General features: G+C 49.0%; 1 protein-coding gene across 1 annotated transcript in view; it reads left to right on the plus strand.

Annotated features, from left to right (window-relative positions):
- Positions 1-20,290, plus strand: part of EIF2AK4 (eukaryotic translation initiation factor 2 alpha kinase 4) — a 39,441-nt gene extending 19,151 nt beyond the window's left edge. Inside the window, exons 20-39 of the mRNA XM_054162133.1 lie at positions 259-309; positions 1,282-1,518; positions 2,702-2,777; positions 4,385-4,506; positions 5,510-5,559; positions 5,646-5,814; positions 7,659-7,775; positions 8,438-8,503; positions 9,039-9,209; positions 9,810-9,944; positions 10,052-10,159; positions 10,891-11,019; positions 11,762-11,848; positions 13,180-13,292; positions 14,623-14,681; positions 15,768-15,865; positions 17,045-17,113; positions 17,649-17,693; positions 18,767-18,891; positions 19,845-20,290. Of these exons, the coding sequence (XP_054018108.1) occupies positions 259-309; positions 1,282-1,518; positions 2,702-2,777; positions 4,385-4,506; positions 5,510-5,559; positions 5,646-5,814; positions 7,659-7,775; positions 8,438-8,503; positions 9,039-9,209; positions 9,810-9,944; positions 10,052-10,159; positions 10,891-11,019; positions 11,762-11,848; positions 13,180-13,292; positions 14,623-14,681; positions 15,768-15,865; positions 17,045-17,113; positions 17,649-17,693; positions 18,767-18,891; positions 19,845-19,899 (2,082 nt within the window). The 3' untranslated portion in view covers positions 19,900-20,290. The remainder of the gene's footprint in view (positions 1-258; positions 310-1,281; positions 1,519-2,701; positions 2,778-4,384; positions 4,507-5,509; positions 5,560-5,645; positions 5,815-7,658; positions 7,776-8,437; positions 8,504-9,038; positions 9,210-9,809; positions 9,945-10,051; positions 10,160-10,890; positions 11,020-11,761; positions 11,849-13,179; positions 13,293-14,622; positions 14,682-15,767; positions 15,866-17,044; positions 17,114-17,648; positions 17,694-18,766; positions 18,892-19,844) is intronic.
- Positions 20,291-20,881: the final 591 nt, after the last annotated feature.

A 20,881-nucleotide genomic window follows, 5' to 3' on the forward strand; every position in this document is an offset into this window, starting at 1 on the left:
CCCAAGGGTTAGCCCCCATGGGTGTCCCTCAGGAGCCTTGCTTGTGGTTCTGGGTGGTACCCAGAGGAGCATTCCAGTGCCTCCCCTTTCAGCTCTGGGAACTGCATTTGTCACCTGGGGGTTGCTGTTTGCTTGTTTGGGTTCTTTTCCCCACTGCAGTAAAAATGCTGAGTTTCTCAGCCCCCAGTTCTGCAGATTTCAACACTCTCAGCAAGCTCTGCTGGCTGTCACAGTGCAAATGTGTTTTTGTCTTTCTAGCCCACCACTGTCTTTCCTAAAGACTTTGATGAAGTCAAGCATGCCAAGCAGGTAATTTTGAAGACATTTCCAACAGTCTGCCCTGTCACAAACCCATTGATTAGCATTTTCCCACTGAATTCTGAATTAGTAATCTCTGACAAATTCTGATGCCATGATCTGATCTGGTGGCATCAAATCCATGTAAGGAAAAAAGATCTCAACACAATGGACAGAGCTGGGATGGAAATAGACTCCCCCCCAGAGCACAGGCAGAGAAATGCAGAGTTCACTCCCATGTATGGAGCTCTGAGGGAAGGTTCAGCCTGTCAGGGCTCTGACACATGGCAGCTCTGTTGTTTGACTCTTAAACCTCTGTGGGGAATCTCAGAACAGAAACAGGTGTGCAGGCTGAGTCTGAGCAGAGCTGCCAGGAGCTGCTCTGGGTGCCTCCATGGCAAAGACATGAAGTGAGAAGCAGCAGCGTCAGCTTCTCTGCTCACCCAGATAACTTTGTCCTGGTGCTGTTGGGCTCTCTTGCTGACTGTTAGCTTCCTGGCTGCTGCCTCTGAAGCAGCAGGCTGCCTCTCACTGGCACCAGAGAAATGCTCCCATCCTGTGCAGTGCAATAAACATGGCAGGAGGGCTCCCCCCTAGCTAACACCTGTAACTCTCATGTCTTTGTATTGCTCACTTGGTTCTGCCTTCTCTTAACTTTGGTGATAGAGACAGCAGAGCCAGCCTAACCTAGAACAGCTGAGCCAGCCTAACCTAGGACAGCAGAGCCAGCAGAGCCAGCCTAACCTAGGACAGCAAAGGGCACTGGCTATTATGGTGTCCCAGGAGGCACATTTGTGGTACTGTTTGTGTTCAGATAGTAACAACCCAATCAAAGGTCTGTGGAGCTTAGTAAGCAGAGAATATCAGCTGCAGAGGTTCAGCTGCCCTGCAGAGTCTCACCATGTTTTTAAGCTAGAAGTTAGTTGTAAGCACTGCTGCTGAAGAAGATCTTTCTGCACTGTGAACCTTTGCTTGGATTTGTAGAGAACAGTTATTACCTGGCTCCTGAACCACGACCCTGCAGCACGACCCACAGCTGTGGAGCTGTTAAAAAGTGAACATCTTCCACCCCCACAAATGGAGGAGTCTGAGCTCCATGAGGTGCTGCACCACACCTTGGCAAACGTGGATGGCAAGGCCTACAGGACCATGATGAGTCAGATCTTTTCCCAGCGTATCTCTCCAGCTATAGACTACACCTATGACAGTGATATGCTGAAGGTTTGTCGGTGTTAGGGGATGTCTGGGGATGAGATTTCCTGTGTTGGAGTTGAAAAAACGTTCCTGCAGGTAAACTGGCATGTTTGAGAGAGCTGCATTGTGTCTTCAGGGTAATCTTCATGTTAGCTCCCACTTAGGGCTGCAGCCTGTACCTGGTGTTCTTGAATAGCCACACTGCCCCTGGAACCTTAGGTTCACTCTTCAGTGGAGGAGCCAGCAGTGTTTGATTACAGCAGCCAAAGCTTTAAGGGTATGTCCAGGTGATTGCTGCTTTCACTCTGGAGCTCTGCCAAGCATCTGATTGCCAGCAGTGTTGTCTCTGACTGCTTCCTCCCCTTTCTAATGGTGCCAGTCAAAGTCATCCCTCTTGGTTCCTCACCCTTCTCAGAATCACAGAAACATTCAGTTTAGAAGAGACCTTCAGGATCACCCAGCCCAACCCAGAGCCCTACTCTGCAAGGCTCACCCCTAAACCACAGCCCCAAGCACCACATCCAAACCACCTTGAAACACAGCCAGGCTTGGGGACTCTACCACCTCCCTGGGCAGCACATTCCAAGCCCTGACCACTCTTGCCCTCACAAAATGTTTACTGCTGTCCAGTCTAAACCTGCCCAGGGGCAGCTTGAGGCCATTCCCTCTTGTTCTGTCACTAATTCCCTGTGAGAAGAGACCAGCAGCAGCCTCTCCACAACCTCCTTTCAGGTAGCTGTAGACAGCAGTGAGGTCTCCCTCAGCCTCCTCTTCTCCACACTAACCATCCCCAGCTCCTTCAGCTGCTCTCCATCAGATTTATTCCCCAGGCCCTTCCCATCTTCCTTGCCCTGCTCTGCCCTGGCTCCAGCACCTCCACATCTCTCTTGGATTGAGGTGCCCCAAACTGGACTCAATACTCCAGCTGTGGCTTCCCCAGAGCTGAGTCCCAGGGGACAATCCCCTCCCTGCTCCTCTGGACACAGCATTGCTGAGCCCAGCCAGGAAGCCTGGCCTGGGTGCCCTCTGTGACTGAAGGAGTGTGAGGTGCCTCAGTGCAGGAGCTGCAGCCCCCTAGAGCTGTGGCTGTCTGCACGGTGTGAGCACTGCCGTGGTCACAGAGGGCTGTAGCAGAATGCTTATTGCCTGTGCTGCACAGTGTCCATGGCATGTGAATTATATTTGTGCTTCTTGTTTGTGATGGTTCCAGGGTAGTTTTTCTGTCTGGGCAGCCAAGATACAGCAGCATGTTTGTGAGATTGTCAGCCGGATATTTAAGAGACACGGTGGGTGTGCTTCCAAAAGTCATTCTTCTGTTGCTGGGCAGAGTGTGGGGGGGTCACTGCTGGCACAGGAGGCAGAAGGGATGCCCCCATGTTTGCATAGCACTGGGACTTTCACATTGCTTAGTGCTGGCACTTTGGCATCCCAGTAACAGCCATTGCACTTAAACTGCAGGTTTAGATTGTCTGCAGTGAAAATCTTAACTGTATCATCAGATGGGTGGATGTGGGGGGGTCTGCTGAGTCTGGATGAACCTGTAGGGGTAGGGAGTGTTCTGTGAAAGCGAGATCTGATGTAAGGGAAAGGCCAAGCTCCATGGGCACAGCAGCCTCCCTGAAGAGAGCCCAGTCCCATTCTGGCTGGAAGTGAGAAGTTGCATGCTGGTGCTTCCAGAGTCACTGCTCCTAGCAGTGCTTCGCTGATCAGGAGCTTCCTGGGCCTGGGCTGCTGTCATGTAGGCCTTGATGGTTTTGCTCTCCAGGGCTCTCTCCAGTCAGAGGAACAGTGACTGCTTCAAATTAGCTTTTAAAAGAGGAAGGAAATGTGTGCACACTTTGTCACATTTGGAGTGCTGCAAGCCCTGTGAATTTCTAGGTGTTCATTGTGCCAGTCTGAGTGGTGCTAGTTTGTGTTACGTTGGTTTGTGTTATGGTACACTATGGTATGTTACACCATTTCGTAGCTACTGCTCTATATTATAAGAGAAAGTGGAGATTTCCTAATGTAATCTGATGAAGGATGATCAGGGTTTGGCAGTACAAAAGAAAGAGAAACAGAAATGCCAAGTCAAGTAAGGAGAAGTTCTCCTGCCCCCGTGTAAAGTCTGACAGCCTTTGGGAAGTGTTTGTCAGCATTTTAGAGACTGTTTTCTTTCTTCTGGGAAAAAAGGCAGCATTTGGCTATCTGTTTTTTCCCATTGGATTGTACCTGCTGTCCAGAGCAGTTAGAAGCATTCCCTCCTGTCTGGGGGTGCTTTCCTAATGCAAATGTTTATGTGAGATGTGAGTGAAGCTGCCCTGAGAGCTGCCTGAGACGCAGCGGAGCTTGAGACAGCCAGGTGTTTCTCAGTGCTCAGAGCTGGTACTGTGAATACAGCAGAGACTGGATTCATGCAGAAGATTTCAGGACAGAAAGGGTGGCCACGAGGCTTCAGAGTGAGCCTTGAACACCTCTAGTATGTTTTTGAGACATAGGATGCACCATGTCTGAACAACATCTGTTCTCTGTGGAAGTGCCTGCAGACCACGGCAGTGCTGCTGGTGTATCTGTGGAGTCACTCTGCTTTGTGTGCAGCCTGTTGTGAGAGGTGGGCTTTAAAGAGGGGGAGCAAGCTGAGGGTTGTGCTGGGGCTGTGGAACTGCCAGCTTCCATCTGTTTCTCTGTGGGCTGCCTGCTGAGGCCAGGAAGTGTGCCAGGTAGAACATCAAAGCTTGGTTGATGGCTTTCTCTAAAGGGTGGGAGAGGAAAGTTTGTGGAGGACACCTGGAATGATGTCATTTTTAAAGGGTATTGGCTGAGATGATCATGCCCTGCAAGGTTGGCATGAGCTTGTAGAAAGCAGATGCTGCTCCCAGCAAAGGAGATAACAATGCTGTGTTGGTTTGTGCAGGAGCCATCAAGCTGCACACCCCACTGCTGATGCCCAGGAACAAGAAACTCTATGAACACAACGAGGTCTCCTACTTCATGGATCACAGTGGGATGCTGGTGATGCTTCCTTATGACCTCAGAGTGAGTGGCACAGCTCTGCAGGCAGGGCTGGGCTCCAGGGCTGCTCTGATCTTTGTGGGCCCCTTTGGTTCACCAGTTTGGGCTGAAGCTGTACATCTCTCATTGTTCTTGTATTCCACGGTGCTCTGCTGATGTGGGCAGCTGGAGCCCTGGTGACAGAGGGAACAAACTGACTTGTGTTTGCTTTTTCATTTGCCTTTTCATTTTCCTCCCCCTCCCCACTTCATTTTTTTAAACATAGGTGGAAAAAATGCCCTATTACAAATGTGATAGAAGTCACTGCTGGTCCCATCCCTCTCTTGTGTGTATGTCTTTATAGAGCATGTGGGTAACAGGCTGTCCAGTTTTGTGTTCCTCAGGCAGCTGTTGTCCACGATCATTCTGCTCCTGAGAGGCATTTGCACAGTTCAGATCTGACTGTCTGGGCTCCCTCCATCACTAATGCCCAATCATATGCAATGCTTCCTGATTGCCTTGCCCTTCATTTAACACCTCCATGCTTCAGGTTCTACTTTTTGATTGTTGGTGGTTAAAGAGCCTGACTTCTATTTCCCTAATTGGAGGTCAGTTTGACTCACCCTTCCTTTGCATTTCTAATGCCAAGCTGTACAGGATGATTCACACTGAAGGGTTTGTGCAGGATCTTCAGAGCTGACCTTTCTGTTGGAATTCCTTGGCTTGGGAAATGTGCTCACCACAGATGTATGAACAAATGCATCTTTATACCTTTATGGAAGCAGCAAATCACCTGCTTGTCCGTTGTGGTGTGCTCGTAGTCGGTTCAGGGGCGTTTGGCATCGGGGCATTAGGAACTGTCCCTCTTGGTGGTGGGCTGTGTGTGTTCATGACTTGCAGCAGGGGTGCCAGGTTAATCTGACTTTGTTGTGGCTGTGTTGCACATGCACTGAGGCACAAAGGTTGCTGCAGAGCAGTGGTTCACCTGCAGGTCCAGAGCCCATCAGGCTGAACAGTTAGCTTCAGCAATGTCTCTTATCCATTTCAGATTCCTTTTGCAAGATTCGTAGCTAGAAATAACATCTCCAACTTGAAAAGGTAAGGGACAGAGATGATGTTTTGCACACCTGCTTCATGAGAGTGGCCCCTGAAGATGCCAGTTTGTTCTCCAATGTTTCCTTCAGGTACTGCATAGAGCGAGTGTTCAGACCTCGGAAGCTAGACCGCTGCCATCCCAAAGAGCTCCTGGAGTGTGCATTTGACATCATTACCTCGACTGGAAACAGCTTCCTGCCTGTAGCAGAAACAATTTATGCCATTTCAGAGATCATTCAGGAGTTTTCAGTGCTACAGGCAGGTTCTCTAATCATGCCCTTTGCTCTTTTCCATCCTGAAACTTTAATCTAAGTAAACCTTCCGTGTAGTGTGTTTAAAAAGGGAGGCTCCTGTAAGCTGGAGAAGGGCAGCACTGTGCATGTTGGTTGACAGCTGCAGAACAGCTGTATTCTATGAAGAATGAATCTCTTAATGTACTGAAAAATGAGTTCTAGTATGTGGGGTTATTATCTCATATCTTTATCTCATATCTTTATTTAAAGCTGTTTTTTTCCGGCACTCCGCCCCTAGCCCCTACTGATATGTGAAGGTCTTTGCATACGTTGAAATTCATCAGCTTTTTGCAACCCATTTCTCCAGTCTGCTGAACTCCCTTTGATTGGCAGCATATTGACCATTCCCTCTCCATTAGGAGTTACCTGTGACCTTGCTGAAATTACACTCTGTTTTGACACACAGTTTAATAATGAAGATATGAAAATGCATTGACCTTTTGGGAATGTCATTCATAACTAACTGCCAGACACACTGTGACCTTGTTTTTCCAGGCACTAGTGGTGTGCCCCAGGGATCAGTGCTGGGCCCCATGCTCTTCAACATCTTTATTGATGATCTGGATGAGGGCATCGAGTCCATCATCAGTAAATTTGCAGATGACACCAAGCTGGGCGCAGGAGTTGATCTGCTGGAGGGCAGAGAGGCTCTGCAGAGGGACCTCGACAGGCTGGGCAGATGGGCAGAGTCCAAGGGCATGAGATTGAACACATCCAAGTGCCAGGTTCTGCACATTGGCCACAACAACCCCATGCAGAGCTACAGGCTGGGGTCAGAGTGGCTGAGAGCAGCCAGGCAGAGAGGGACCTGGGGGTGCTGGTCGACGGTAGGCTGAACATGAGCCTGCAGTGTGCCCAGGCAGCTAAGAGGGCCAATGGCATCCTGGCCTGCATCAGGAACAGTGTGGCCAGCAGGAGCAGGGAGGTCATTCTGCCCCTGTACACTGCACTGGTTAGGCCACACCTGGAGTCCTGTGTCCAGTTCTGGGCCCCTCAGTTTAGGAAGGAGGTTGACTTGCTGGAACGAGTCCAGAGAAGAGCAACAAAGTTGGTGAGGGGTTTGGAACACAGCCCTACGAGGAGAGGCTGAGGGAGCTGGGGTTGCTTAGCCTGGAGAAGAGGAGACTCAGGGGTGACCTTATTGCTCTCTACAACTACCTGAAGGGAGGTTGTAGACAGACGGATGTTGGTCTCTTCTCCCAGGCAAGCAGTACCAGAACAAGAGGACACAGTCTCAGGCTGCGCCAGGGGAGGTTCAGGCTGGATGTTAGGAAGAAGTTCTATACAGCAAGAGTGATTGCCCATTGGAATGGGCTGCCTGGGGAGGTGGTGGAGTCGCCATCACTGGAGGTGTTCAGGAGGAGACTTGCTGGGGTGCTTGGTGCCGTGGGTTAGTTGTTTGGGTGGTGTTGGATTGGTTGATGGGTTGGACGCGATGATCTTGAAGGTCTCTTCCAACCTGGTTTATTCTATGTATTCTATGTATTCTAACACTGCCATTTAAACAGAGCTGGCTGCTGGGCAAGCTTCAAGGGAAGCACAGGTTTGTGTGCAAAGGAAATGTTAATTGAATCCCTACAGTGACATGGAAATGACATCTGCTCCAGCAAGGGTTATTGCAGAGGGGGACAGGCCTGGCCAGTCTAGTAACGGATGAAAGGTCAGGTGGTGGAAGGAGAGATGTGGAGTTAGCTTTGAGCTATTGTTAAAGGGTTAGGAATTTTTTTATCTTTAGCAAAATGGGAAGCCAGTAAAACCTTTTTCATTTTGTTCCCCCCCCCCCCCCCTTTTTTCTGTACCCTTTTTCAGGAAAGGAATTACAGTATTTATTTGAACCACACTGCCATACTGAAAGCCATACTTCTGCACTGTGGAATACCAGAGGATAAGCTCAATCAAGTCTACATCATTCTGTATGATGCTGTGGTAAGATATTTAGTTATTGGTCTGATCTCTGTAATCATCACTGTAGAGCATCCTGTCCTGTGGAGCTACCTCAGGAGTGAGTAACAGCTCACGGCCAGCACGAGCAGGAGTACCCTCGTGGTACAGAAAAATGCTGCCTGTCTTTGGGCTGTACAGTTAATTCCTTCTGGGATGTTATGAGTTCTAAATGTGCATTTAGGAGAGAATTATTCCCCTGGATGATTAGAACTGGCAAGTCACTCAGTAAGAACTTTAGCATGTGTGCTCTTTGCTGCCTGAGAAGCAGAGGAGCTGTGTGAAATTCATGTGAATCACACAGGTAGTGTTTCAGTCCCTTCAAAATGCCTTCTTGATGTATTTCCATTTTATTCTTTCTGTTGGTTATTCATTTACACAAACAGTTTGGCATCCCTGCAGAAGAGCTTTGGGGCAGAGTTGAGATTTTTGTGCTTGTAGTTGTTCTTGCAACCAAGCTCAATGTGACCTTGCTACAGGATGGGTGGAAAGTTTGGGTTTGTTCTTTTGCAGTATTGCTGAAGTCTGTAAGAGCAAAGGTTACTGAGGTGTGCTGGCAAGCTGTGTTTTCCTTCTTCCCAGCAGCAGTCATTTGTTTACTGCTGTTTGTTACTTGTTGAACACATTTGGGTCTATTTCTCTTGCAGACTGAAAAGCTGACTAGAAGAGAAGTAGAAGCCAAATTCTGCAATCTCTCTCTTGCATCAAACAGTGTAAGTAATTCCCATGCAGTGTGAATTGCCCTGTAACTTGTCATATGCCAGGAATATTTTACCTCCTCTGCAGTTTCATCAACCAGAATAAGGAAAATAAACTGTTCCATCTGCTGTTCGAAGCAGCTCCATCTCCTGGAGTGGTCTGGGTGTGTTCTCTGCTCTCTCTGGAAGGCAGCATTGCAACTGTCCAAGTTTCTTCTTTGAAATGTGCTTTTCAGACTGTGGAGACAAAGGGTGAATGGAACAGTGTACAGTGGTGTCTAGTGAAGCAGACTGAGAAAAGCTGAAACCAAACTGTCAGCAAGTGTTGATGGAAGTGTAGAAGGAGCTGAGATTCTCTCCTGGACACCTGGATGAGACTTGTCCATTCCTTTTCCTGAAGGCACTGGGCAAAACCAGGCTGCTAGGCAAATCAAGCCAAAAAAGGCAGCTAGTTTACTCCCAGCAGATAAAAAACTGTTTCATTTCCTCAGGTGTGAGCTGAGCTGAGTGCTGGCAGTAGTGTGTTGCTAATTTGATTCTTGTGGTGTAGCTTTCTCGCCTGTACAGGTTCATTGAGCAGAAGGGAGAGGCCAGCAATGTGTTCCCATTCTTAAACTCCATGATCAAACAAAAGCCAGGTGTCACTCAGCTGCTGAAGCATGGCATGAAGGATTTGGAGGAGATCATCCATCTCTTAAAGCAACTTGGAATCAAGCTCCAGGTTTGTAAAATACCCTGCTAATAAATTAATGGATTTTGTAGGCTGCTGGGCCTTGGAACTCGACAGAAAGCAATGCAATGAGGTTTCAGAATCTTAAAAGCACATCAAAGTGTCTTTTGCTAGCCAGTAATAATGCTGGCAGTGACTTGTGGCAGTTGTGGGTTTTAAAAGGCATTTCAGAAGAAGGCCTCTTCTGGTCAGAAGTCTCTGACTGCATTTCTGTCTAGTAACACACAGGCTTGATTGGATTTTCCAGCCAAGCTTGGAGGCATTGCCTAAAGGTTTTTGGTTTTCTGAAGCAAACTATGAATATTTTAAAAACACAGACAGCTGATTCCTAGTAAAGGCCTCCCCTTCTCCATCCACCCTGAGGCTTGCTGTTTGAGTTTTGTGCTCTAGGTCTCTGGGATGCTTTAAGATTAGAGCAGCATTTCCACAGCTGTGTGTTGAGCTGTCTGGGGATGAACACTGTTTTGGTGTGGCTTCCCTACTTGGGGCATACTTCCCTATGGAGAGCAGTCCCTACTGCTCATAGGAAATGAATTCTGTCAGCTGGTGGTGGTGGTAAAGGTCCTGCACACATTCATCTGCCTTTGGCAGGTCTCCATCAACCTGGGGCTGGTGTACAAGATCCAGCAGCACAACGGCATCATCTTCCAGTTCATCGCCTACATCAAGCGGAGGCAGAGAACTGTGCCCGAGATCCTGGCAGCAGGAGGCAGATACGATCACCTGGTACGTGAGCAGCTCTCTTCTCATGAATCAGCTGTTTGAAAGGACAAACATTGCTGGGCTTTGCAGTGCTGCCTGTTTGGGTCTTGCACTTGGCTTTGTCTCTTCAGATTCCGCAGTTCAGGGGGCCACAGGCGGTCGGACCGGTGCCTTCGGCTGTCGGAGTCAGCATAGCTATAGACAAAATCACTGCGGCTGTTTCCGGTGGGGAGGACTCCGTAAGTCTCTTTTGCTGGGAGCTGGGGGGAAGTTATCTGTCTGGTTGTTCGGTGACTGTGTTGCAGCCACAGCTGGGCAAAAAGATCAGATGTTCAGATGTGTTCCAAACTAATGCTGTGCTGAAGCAGCCAGCAAACATCAGGAGGAGCTCTTCTGTGTTTCTCCAGACAGAATTATTTAGGAGTAAAGCAAGAATTAGGGGAAGAGATGCTTCTCAGGTGCTTGCAGCTTTATGTTTCTAAATGGGACATTTTCCTCAGCCCTGAGGATTGTTTCAGTTGGAGGCTACAGCTGTAGACTTTTAGCCAGTAGGTGTTACTTTGCCCCTGCCACCTCTCCCTTTAGCAAAGTATGGAGGGTGGAGATGGAAGTAAACTTGAGAGGCTGGACTGCTTTGTGGAGTGCCCCACAACTGCACCTGGCTGGGCAGTGTGGCTGTTAGGAACTTCCCAAGAACAGCTTCACCTTGCTGAGCAGGCTGAGAAGAAGGGAACGGCACAGGCCAAGGTGGTGCAGATGCTTTTTGCCTAAGACTCCATTTCAGTGACTTTGAACAGTCTTGGGCAGGTCCTGGCTCTAAAAGGAGGTGGATCTCACCCCTTCTTTTCAGCCTGATGTCTTTTGAAAAAGGTTAGTGTATTTATCCTCTCTGGTACTCTAACTGCCACCTTGGGGGGAGAAGGAGGTCTTGTGGCTAATGTTGTCCCCTTTGGTTTTCCCTGTGCTTCAGGTTTCTGTCAGCTCGTGTGACCTCCTGGTTGTAAGTGCTGGCCAGCTCTCAATGGGTAGAGCTATCAATATTGTTCAGAAGCTCTGGACTGCAGGAATTCCAGCTGAGATCATGTATGACTGGTCCCAGGTAGCGTTTCTATCTCCATGTGTTAACTGTATTGTTCTCTGAGGTCAGTGCAGCCCGAGATGCTTTCTCGATTGTTTTGAGCTTTCTGTTAAGACTCCTAAAGCTGAGCCTGCAGGGTGCTGTTCAGATGCAAGTGTTCAGAAAGGCTCACTGACCTTGCAGCATTCTTCTTTTCTACCTCCCAGGGTATTTGGAAGCGTGGTGGAGGATCTTAATGTGTTCCTCGGAGCACAGAGGAGTTAAGCCTATTGAAATCAAGGGTCAAAGTCACATAGTGAGGTTGACATAAGGCCAGATAGTTCCAGTTAAGTGCAGTGAGGATGTTTCAAAGCAGGAGCTTATTTTGTACCAGTCAAGGCAATCAATTTTCCTCTTGCTGAGAGATGCAAGTAGGATCTCTGAATGATTGAGTTAACCCTTAGTAAAGGACATGTCTGGCGCAGCTGGTCCTTCTCTGTGGGCAGTGGGACTGCGGGGGCCTGGGCATTCCCTCTGGCTAGTGCAGACTTAGACAGGTTGTGGGTGTTAAGAGTCATTAGATGCATAAATAGAGGCATGAAGAAGCTTCACCTCCTGGGCTTGTTAATAAAGCCAAGAGAGGAATCTCTTAGAAGCTTTTACACTCAGTGAGCTACTTCATACCAAGTTGTTTTAAGTGAGGACAGGAGGCTTTGATGACTCAAGTGGCCGTTTCATAACCTGTCCGGCTTCTGTTTCGTTCCCCTTCCTGTTCCTGTTTCAGTCCCAGGAAGAGCTGCAGGAATATTGCAGATGCTCTGGGATTACCTATGTGGCTCTTGTGTCAGATAAGGAAGGGAGCCACGTGAAGGTGAGTGTGGAACCAGAGGATACTCGATGGTGCTGGAGGTTTATAATCTAGTGTCCTACTTTCGTTCCGTTTTCCAGAAGGGTTTCAGTGGGTGGAATTCAGGTGCATGCAGCTCATAGGGTCATAGGAGCTTAGGGGTTGGAAGGGACCTTCGAAGATCATCAAGTCCAACCCCAGTTCCAGCTGCTAAGCAGTGGAAAGTTCTTCTGAAGAAGCCTGTGTTTTACCCTTCCATAACTGGGCAGTCACTCACAGACCTCCTTTCCCCTTGGAAGTCCCAAAGTTGGTGCAAACATGGCTTGACTTTGAGCGATTGGTGTCAGTATGTGGAAAGAGGTTTCTGCTGTCCCTCATTTCTTTAACTCTACAAAATTCATTTGCAGTCTCTGATCTTAGCAGCAGGCAGCTTTCCATGCTACCAGACTGACACAACTAAAACACCCCTCTAAAAACCCCAGGTGGCTGCAGCAGCAGAGCCTGAACCACTCTCCTCATCTCTAAGGCTGGGCTGGAAAGGCTGGGCTGTGTCCCACACCACAGGAGTGACCACCTGCACTGCTGTGCAGCCTCTGTTCATGGTACCTTTTGAGAAGTTAGAGTTGTTGATTCTGGGTGATTAGGAAGAAGGTGACTGTTCTTTGACTAAAGATCCTCTCTCTGACTGAAAGCAGTGAGTGTTTGATAGCACCTGCCCTGGCCGTGCCGCCTCGCTGCTGTGCACTGCTCAGCTGGGTCTACCTTGCTGCCTGCTGCCCATGCCAGGGTCACAGAGTGGGCAGAGGCACTGCAAGCCCTGTCTGAACAAGCACTGGTGATGACATGTGGCAGAGCAGTGCCTTCCACCACAGCTTTCTGTTTATTGAAGCAACACCAAGAGAAAGTTAATGGTGCTGCTGCAAATCAATCCCTTCCCAGTGAAGCTGGGGCAGATCCTTTAGGCTCTGAATATTTGCCCAGCTCTTGCAACCCGTGGGCAGGCCTCATCCTAGCAGGCCCTCTCAGCACACTTGCTTCTGGGTGTGCTTTCTAGCTCTTGTTAACATGGGATTTGCACCTCTGAAACACTCTGTTAAAAATTAATCACACCTTGCCTACAAGTAGCCAAGTTAGTTTAAGCTCTGGCAATGCAGAGGAAATTAGTTGGTTGATTAAAAATAAAAATCTAGTCAAAGCTCTAATTGGCAGCAATTGATGAGCAATGATGCCAGCTCCCTCCCTTTAATGGCTTCTCCTCTAAGGGGTGAATAATCCAGCTGGGCTTACATTTGTTCATGCCTGTTCATGTGCCATTTTGACTCAGCCAGCTTAAGAACCACTGAACTGTACCACAGGTGAAGTCCTTTGAGAAAGACAGACAGACAGAGAAAAGGATTCTAGAGTCTGACTTAGTGGAACATCTGATCCAGAAACTGAAAACCAAGATCTGTGATGAAAGATGCAGCAGGTAAGGGGCATCATGCACCTGCCACGTGAGAAGGGACTGCATGCTTGCTTTGATGGAGCAGGTTTAAGATGTGCTCAGTTAAACCTTGGTTTCGTAAAGAGCTTTGCCAAATCCCTTCTGAGGGGAAAAGAAGCAACAGGCTGGGGTTTAGAATTGTATTGAGATGAAGCAAGAGGCTGACTTCCCCAGCTGCTACATTCAGACATTAAAAGGTGCAGTGCTTGTCTTGCTCAAGGGCCACTAGAGCACCAGCATGGTGTGGACAGCAGAACTGCTGCATGTGCCCCTCGCTGAGCAGGAGGCCATCCCCCTGTGTGCTGTGTGGTTAGAGAGTCAAAGCAGCAGATCCCTTTCCCTCTGAGGTAGTGTTGGGAGGGCTGGAATGGAGGTCTGGCTGTAGCACACCTGTATGCTGTGGGTGGAGGCACCAGCTGGCAAAGAACAGAGTGCACAGCACCATCCATCATCCTGCCTTTGCTGAAGTCACCAACGGGAGGTGGCAGGGAAACCACAGGGGGCTGCGGGCACAGCTGTGTGCACCAGCAGTGTAGCTGTCAGTCACATCCAGCCCTGTGGAATGACAGAGTCCTGCACACATCTGAATCCACTGCTGTGTCTGGATGTACTGGCAGCAGGGATAGACGTGGCCTGGGCACACCAGCAAGGGTTCCTAACCAGAAAGGGAATCAGTAAGCTGGGAAGTGCTTCACCCAAGCAGTCTCTCAGGTGCTTGGTGCCTCCTGCCGCCCACCTCTGCACTCTCCCTTCCTTGGCCTCACCCACTCCTAGCATTTAACTCTGCAACTAACCTGGTTCTCATGTGTTTTGTGACAGATCTACAGGATCTAACAGAGGCTGTGAAAGAAAATTGCTCTTTCTAAGTTACCTTATTTGTAGCTCTTGAGAACAGACTCTAGACCAGCCCCTGTTTGGTAATGCTGACATGCAGTGACTGTGCTAACCCTGGCAGAGTGCTTGGTAATGAGTCCTGGATGTGGAAAGCAAAGGGATCCAAAGCAACTCTTGAAAGCTTCTCTGAATGTGTGATCTTAAGTATATCACTTTGTGCTTTAGTGTTACCTGTGAGGAATTGGTGACTAAATGAATGATTTGCAGATGCAGATATTTTGTATTCACAGAAATTGCTCCTGGGTCTGATTTTGTCCTGTGATTTTGTCTGATTTCAGTCTGCTCTGCAGCTGTGTGCTGGAGCTGGCCTTCAATTCCTGTATCTGTGGGAATGAAATGAGTGTGTTTGATAAGCTGGAACCCTGTCTTGCTGCAGTATTTCTTCATCACTGTAAATTCATTTTCCTGTCTCTATTTTCAGAGAAACTTCAGATAACCTGTCAGTACCAAATCAAAAGGGATCATTTACTAATATTTCAGGTATTTAGTCTCTACCTCCAGAACATAAAAAACATTTCTCTTTCTTCTTAAAAACCATTGTATAAGAAATATTGCTGGAACACAGTTAAAGGTCAGGATTAAAATGTCCTCTAGCAGTGCCTCTAGTCAGAGGCACTTCTGCCTCACCTCCTGCTGCTCCAGGTGACCTAAAGCTAATGTTTTCCTCCAGACTACCAAAAGAGGTGCTCAGAGCAACAAACAGAGTACTGCCCATACAAGCAGTCACTGATGCAGTGATTCAGGAGTGGAGAGAAGCCCAAACCCATGGCATTCCTAGCTGAGGAGAAGCTGGGTGGCATCTGCTTGAACAAGGAGATGGCTTGGGGTGGGGATTCTCTGATTCTGTGATTGCTACAGTGGAGACCCCTGCACTCTGGCCTGCTGTTCTTCAGTGAAAAGACCTTTGCATTCTGCTCCCTCCTCAGTCTGATCAAGGGAGTTTGGGTGTAGATAACAATAGTCACTACTTGTGTGGCTCAAGCTGGCACTGTTAATGCTTTGCTTAGGCACCAAGGCAGTGTGCAGGGCTTGCTTTGAAAGAAACACTTTGGTCCCCCCCTTGGCATAGGGCTGAGGGAGAGGTGGCCGTGCTCAGCTGTCACCCTGACTTTTAGTTGTGTGTGTGAGTAGCAGAAGTGGCAGTTTGGATTGCCACTCAGATGCCAGTTACTGTTAGCTGGGGGCTGTTTGTTTTGTCACTGGCTCTGCTGTGGGACTGAGCATTAAATAGCTGCCTGGTTCTTGTCAGATTTTTCTTTTTGGTGTTAGCTGTGCCACCTTTCTTTGTAAAATTCTGTGAGCCATTGGGAACCTTTCCTGAGTTCTAGTGAACAGACACAAACCCCCAAATTTCTTAGTCTTGCCTACCAGTTGTTCAGAATCCTAAGGGAGCCGTGGAGGATTTCCCTGCGCGTTTCCCTCCGTGCCTGGCTGGCTGTGGGGGGTTCAGCAGAGCCCTGCGTTGTACAGATGCCAGCTCACTGCTCTCTGTGAATTTTCTGTTCTTGCTGCTTCTCGTCTAAAGGAAGTGCATCAGCTAAGTCTGTCCCTGTCTCTGCATTTCAGGTGTGTTTGAACCCCATGGAACTCTGGTGGTGCCTAATGTTAGTGTGATAGCTCCGGAGAAGTTGTCTGCCAGCGCCCGGCGGCGTCAGGAGATCCAGGTACACCAAATACCTGTCAGGAAGTGACCCCTGGAAGTTAAGGAATGGTAGAGTTCACATCTTCACTGTCACCCAACACACAAATGTGCTCTGTTGGTTCTTTATCCATAACCAGACTGTGAGAAACTGGTGAAGGCCAAGACAACCTTTTGAGTATTCTGGATCTTGGCAGTTGCGCTGCTGTAGCTCAGCCATCATTGTACACAGGCAGCAGAGATCTTGTGCTGGCAGGAGCCAGGCTTCTGGAATTGTCCTTTTTAATAGATGCTGAAGGGTGTTAAAGGTGCAAGTTCAGCACACTTGGATTGGTAGTAAGTTTCCAAGAGGTACTCCATGTACATAGTTCATTATGTTGGCTCAGACTGAAGGTGTAAGAAGACATTGCAGATCTTTCACAGAGCCTGGGCTGCAAGGTGGTGTTACAGCAATGCAGGAAGGATTCTGTGGGGCTGAGGGCAGATCAGAGTTTGCTCATTGGGATTAGTGCCTTCAACTTACTTGGAATAGATGGTAAAGCTGAACTGCAGTCTTAGCCCCTTTTCAAGCCAAGCTGGGATGCACAAGAGGAAAGCCACCCTATAAAGAGTTCTCAGAAGCCAAATAAAGAAGGGCATTTAATTCTCTGAGCTTTGAGCCACACGGGCCTGCTGTTAGCAGCTTCTTGATAGATAAAAGCATCTTTCCAAGGTACCAAAGACAGAGTAGTGCAAGGCTGAAACTTCCTGTGTGAAGTGCTACTGCTGCTGGATCACAGCTTGCTCTGGAAGTGCTGGGAGATGTGACCCTTGCTTTTGGGCTGGATTTCAAATCAGTAGTCTTCTTCCCGCTGGAGATGACTCCCTGTCTCCAGTGCCAGGCTCTGCTGTTCCTCTGACTTCAGCAAAGCAGAGGCAGTCTGTGCTGGCACTGTGACCTGCACTGCCCTCTGCTTCACTGCAGCACTAGAGCTAGTGAGGCTCTGCCATGGCTGCCAGAGGGGCACAGCCCCAGGCTCCTTCCCATCTGCTCCTCAGGGATTACAGTGGAATGGTTACTGAAAATGGGAATTTTACTTTCAATGTGATGTAGTTCTACCCTTGTGTTGGAGGCAGCCTCTTCAGTTACCAGCTGTGAGCCAGAGGTGTTCCACCCTGCTGCACAGAGCCACATGTTTTACTTTTGCCCTTCTTTTGTGGCCAGGTGCAAACAAGACTGCAGACATTCCTGTCTGGGCTGCAGCAGAGAACCAGTGAGATCGAGGTCTTAGCAGTAAGTATTTGCCACAAGCCTGAACTGATTGCAAGTTCTGAGCTGGGCTGGAGCATGCAGTTGCTGTCTGATGCCAAGTGAAGCAAGTTTGGTTAAAGGAGCCCCCTGGCACGTTCCTTCTGTAGCTGAATGCTGTGTGTTGGGCAGGGGCATGGAGCAGAATTGCAGCAGTTGGCTGTAGATGCTGCAGCTGTACTTGTACTGACTGCTGGGAGAGGTTTGATAACTGGCTCCTGCTAGATTTGCTCTTGCATTTAAAGCAGCACAGCTTTTGTTTGTCCATGGCCTATAGCCTTCACTGTGTCACAAAAGACTACAGGGAACATGCTGCCTGCTTGCCTGTGCCTCTGGAACTTTCCCTGATGCCATCTGTCACCAACACTTTGTTTCAGACACCTCAAACCCTGGCCAGTTCCCAGCCCTGTCAGCACAGGTGCTGCTTTGCACACCTGCCTGCCTTCACTGCAGCCAGTGCCTAGCTGGTGGAGTGCTCAGAGCACTGCTTTGCAGTCATTTCTTGGTGATGTCTTTGCAGGTTGATCTCCCCAAAGCAGCGGTGATGCACTTCCTGTCCTTAGAGGTGAGCAACTGAGTACTGCCATTCAGACTCTTGACACTGCAGGATAAAGGCTGCTCCTGATGGAGTGTGAGGGAAAATGGCCTTCTTGGAGATCTTTTCCTTAATGGAGTCTGAGTTAGGTTTTAAAACCTACTCCTGCCCAAGAAGTTTGACTGAGGCTGGAAGAATCTTGTCAAATGCTGAAGTTAAGCAGGACACCACGAGGGAGTCCTAAGCCACAGCTGTTTTTAACCCCAAGAATAGTTAAGTGAAATTAGACTTGATGCTCATTTTTAGAAACAAGTGAGCATTGAGGACAGGTTCAACAAAAGTGTTTCCTGAGGTTGTTAACGAAGGAGGGCCTAAAATCCAGAGGCAGTTGTCTTGGGGACAGAATCTGAGATGCGAAGGCAGGATAAAAAGGGGATGTGTGGCATTGACACCTTTAACAACTCAGAGTGCTCCATGAGGAAGAGCCAGCAAAGGCAAAGCTTCCTCCCATGAAAGCAGAAGTTAGGAAGTCAGAAGCTCTTACTAGAGAGATGGCTGCCTCCCTACCCCCAACAGAAAGCAAACTCATCCTGCCTGGAAGTGGATTCTGTGCTCTCGTACCTTTCATCTGCTGCTCTCAAGCAGTGCTTCTTTGGTAACCAGCCCCCACTTGAGAGTACTTTCAGCATACTCAGGCCATCCAGGGTGCCCAAATCATGTAAATAAGGTAGCAGCTTTCTACCTCAAAAAGCTAAAGTACCAATGCCCACCATCAGCTTGCACCATTCATCTTTGACCACCCTTACACCACAGCTCTCTTGTTCTGTCCAGCATCACAAAACTGCTGGAGGCCTTTCCACTTCTTCTGTCTTCTCATTGCTAAGCTGTGACAGCAACTGGGCACTCAGCTCCTGAGAAATGTGCTTAAAAATCAAAACTTCAAAATGAAGTTGCAGATGTTGTTTGTGTGGCTTTTGTTTGAAGGGTGTTTAGTGAAGGAGCACTGAAATGAGAGTGCTCAGAAGCTGACTGCTGCTGGGGGAAGTGGTTCTATGGCAGGGATGGAAGCTGTGTCACAGCTCCTTGGCAATTGTTTTCCTCAGCTCGAAGGAGACAGACAAGCCTTTGATGCTACTGTGAGACAGCTGATGTCACAATGGCCAAAGCAGAGGTGTTCCTACTTGCAAGCGATCTGTGATGAGATCTACACCATCAAGATGGAAAGGAGGTACACATCTGTCGGGCTCTTCACGTGCAGAGAGCAGCGCCAGCGCTTCTGCACTCCCTCTGTCCTGAGGCAGCTGCTCCTCACTTGCTCTCCCCTTCCCCCTCCTTGAGCTCAAAACACTCAGCCAGTGTGCAGAGTTCCTTGAGTGCTATGGGAAGAGTCTACTCATCTAGGCCTCACTTGTGGCAGTCAGTTCTTGGCCATGAGAATGCCTCATCTCTACCAGGCTTTGCAGGAACTCCCAAAACATACTGCTGCTGCTCTTTGCTGCTCTGGTCAGAGATGAGTGGCAAACAACTCCATCCACTCGGGCATGCTGGGTTCCTGCTGCACAGTGACCCTCTGTCCTCACAGCAGAGACTCACCTTCTGAAGCTCCTGAGCCCATCATCCTGCTCTGAAGGAATACAATGGGGATGTGGCACAGCTGGCAGCCTGCCCAGCTCTAAGCATGCACAATGTGCTCTGCCAACACATAAAGACTGCTCCTGATTTCTAAGCATAAGAAACACTTGGGTTCAGCTTGTCCCCTTGTGGATTCTGTCAAGGAGGGAACGGTCTGGGCACATCTGCTGGGCATTTAGGCACTGCTCTGGGCTTCATGGAGAATGTTTTCTTAAACCTATGTTGAAGCTACCACTTTAAATAGAAGTGGACTTGAATGGCTTGTTCTTAGCAAAGCTGAAGCCGTTTGGGTGCATCTCTAATGCTCACTAAGTCAATTAGGCATCAAATGAGGCTTTCATTTGGCCAGTGACCACAGGCCAGCACCGGTCCATGCTGCGGGCTGTGAACACAGCACGGTCCCTGGCCAAGGCTTCCCTTCCCATTTTAGTGCCTGCACAGGGAGCACTGCTTCAGGCCACTGACAAGGTAAGTGGAGAGGAAGCCAAGCTTGCTGCTGCTGTGCCTCTGCTGTGGTGCACTGCTGACTCTTTGTCCTTCCCTCTGCAGGGTTCCCGCACTCATCCTGTACAGCTACCGTGACGAGTACAAGGTCCTGGTCTAGTGCCTGAGGCATCTCCCCTGGGTGCCTCCTCCAAGTGTTCATCAAAAGCTAATGATGCAAGGCAGGCAACTGCTGCCTCTTGACATGCCCAGGTTGAGTTTCATGTGCAATACAAACTGCACATGGCTGTCCAAAAGCAGAGAGATGTTTTATAGGCAAGGAAGGAGCGAGGCTGCCTGCAGCTCTGCAGGGTCAGGTAATGCCTCTCCTGTGACAGAGGGCAGCAGCTGGGCAGCTGCCAGACCTGTCCCAGTGTCAGCAAGCCTTTGATGTCAACCTGCAGCAGCAGTGAGAGGAGAAACTTGGTTGCAGAGCTAGAGGCTGGATTATCTTCAGCTCTACCCAACTGGTTTACACTTTTCTGCAGAAGGGTTTTTATTTAATAAAGGGTTTGGCTACGGAGCCTGCTGGAGGTGTCTGCTACAAAGGTCTAGCGCAGGCTCCTTGTGCTGTGCGGGGAGTTGCTTTGCTGGGTTGGTTTGTTCGGGGGTTTTAAGCTACTGTTTCAGTTTCTCTCTGAAAGGCAGCAGCTTTCCATCCCAGCTGCAGGCCTGCCTGCCTCTCTGCCTGGCCTGCCTGTGCATGCTGATCAAGCAGCAGCCTTCTGGGAGGTGACACAAGACCTGATACAGGAAAAACTGTCTCAGACCTAAACCTGAACAACCACCTGCATGACCAAAGTACAGAGCTAGTTTATTTCTCATGGGGTGTCAGATGAAGCCTGAAGTCATGGTACTGATGGGAATCTTCTCAATGCTTAACTGTACCACAGCCCCATCAGAAGTGAAGCTGAGCAAAGCTCAGTCCCAGCAGCCACAGTCACCTGTGCACAGCCATCATGCCACACTAAACTGCACAACAGTTCAGGATTTCTGCTGTTTACCCTCCCCACCTGGCACCTCCTGGTTAAAGAGGTGACCCCCACAGCACTGCCTTTAGCACTGCAGCTTCACTGCATTGATCCCTGCTTCCTCTGCCCTCT

The sequence above is a fragment of the Dryobates pubescens genome, chromosome 5 (genome assembly GCF_014839835.1).
Source record: "Dryobates pubescens isolate bDryPub1 chromosome 5, bDryPub1.pri, whole genome shotgun sequence".
Lineage (NCBI taxonomy): Eukaryota > Metazoa > Chordata > Aves > Piciformes > Picidae > Dryobates > Dryobates pubescens.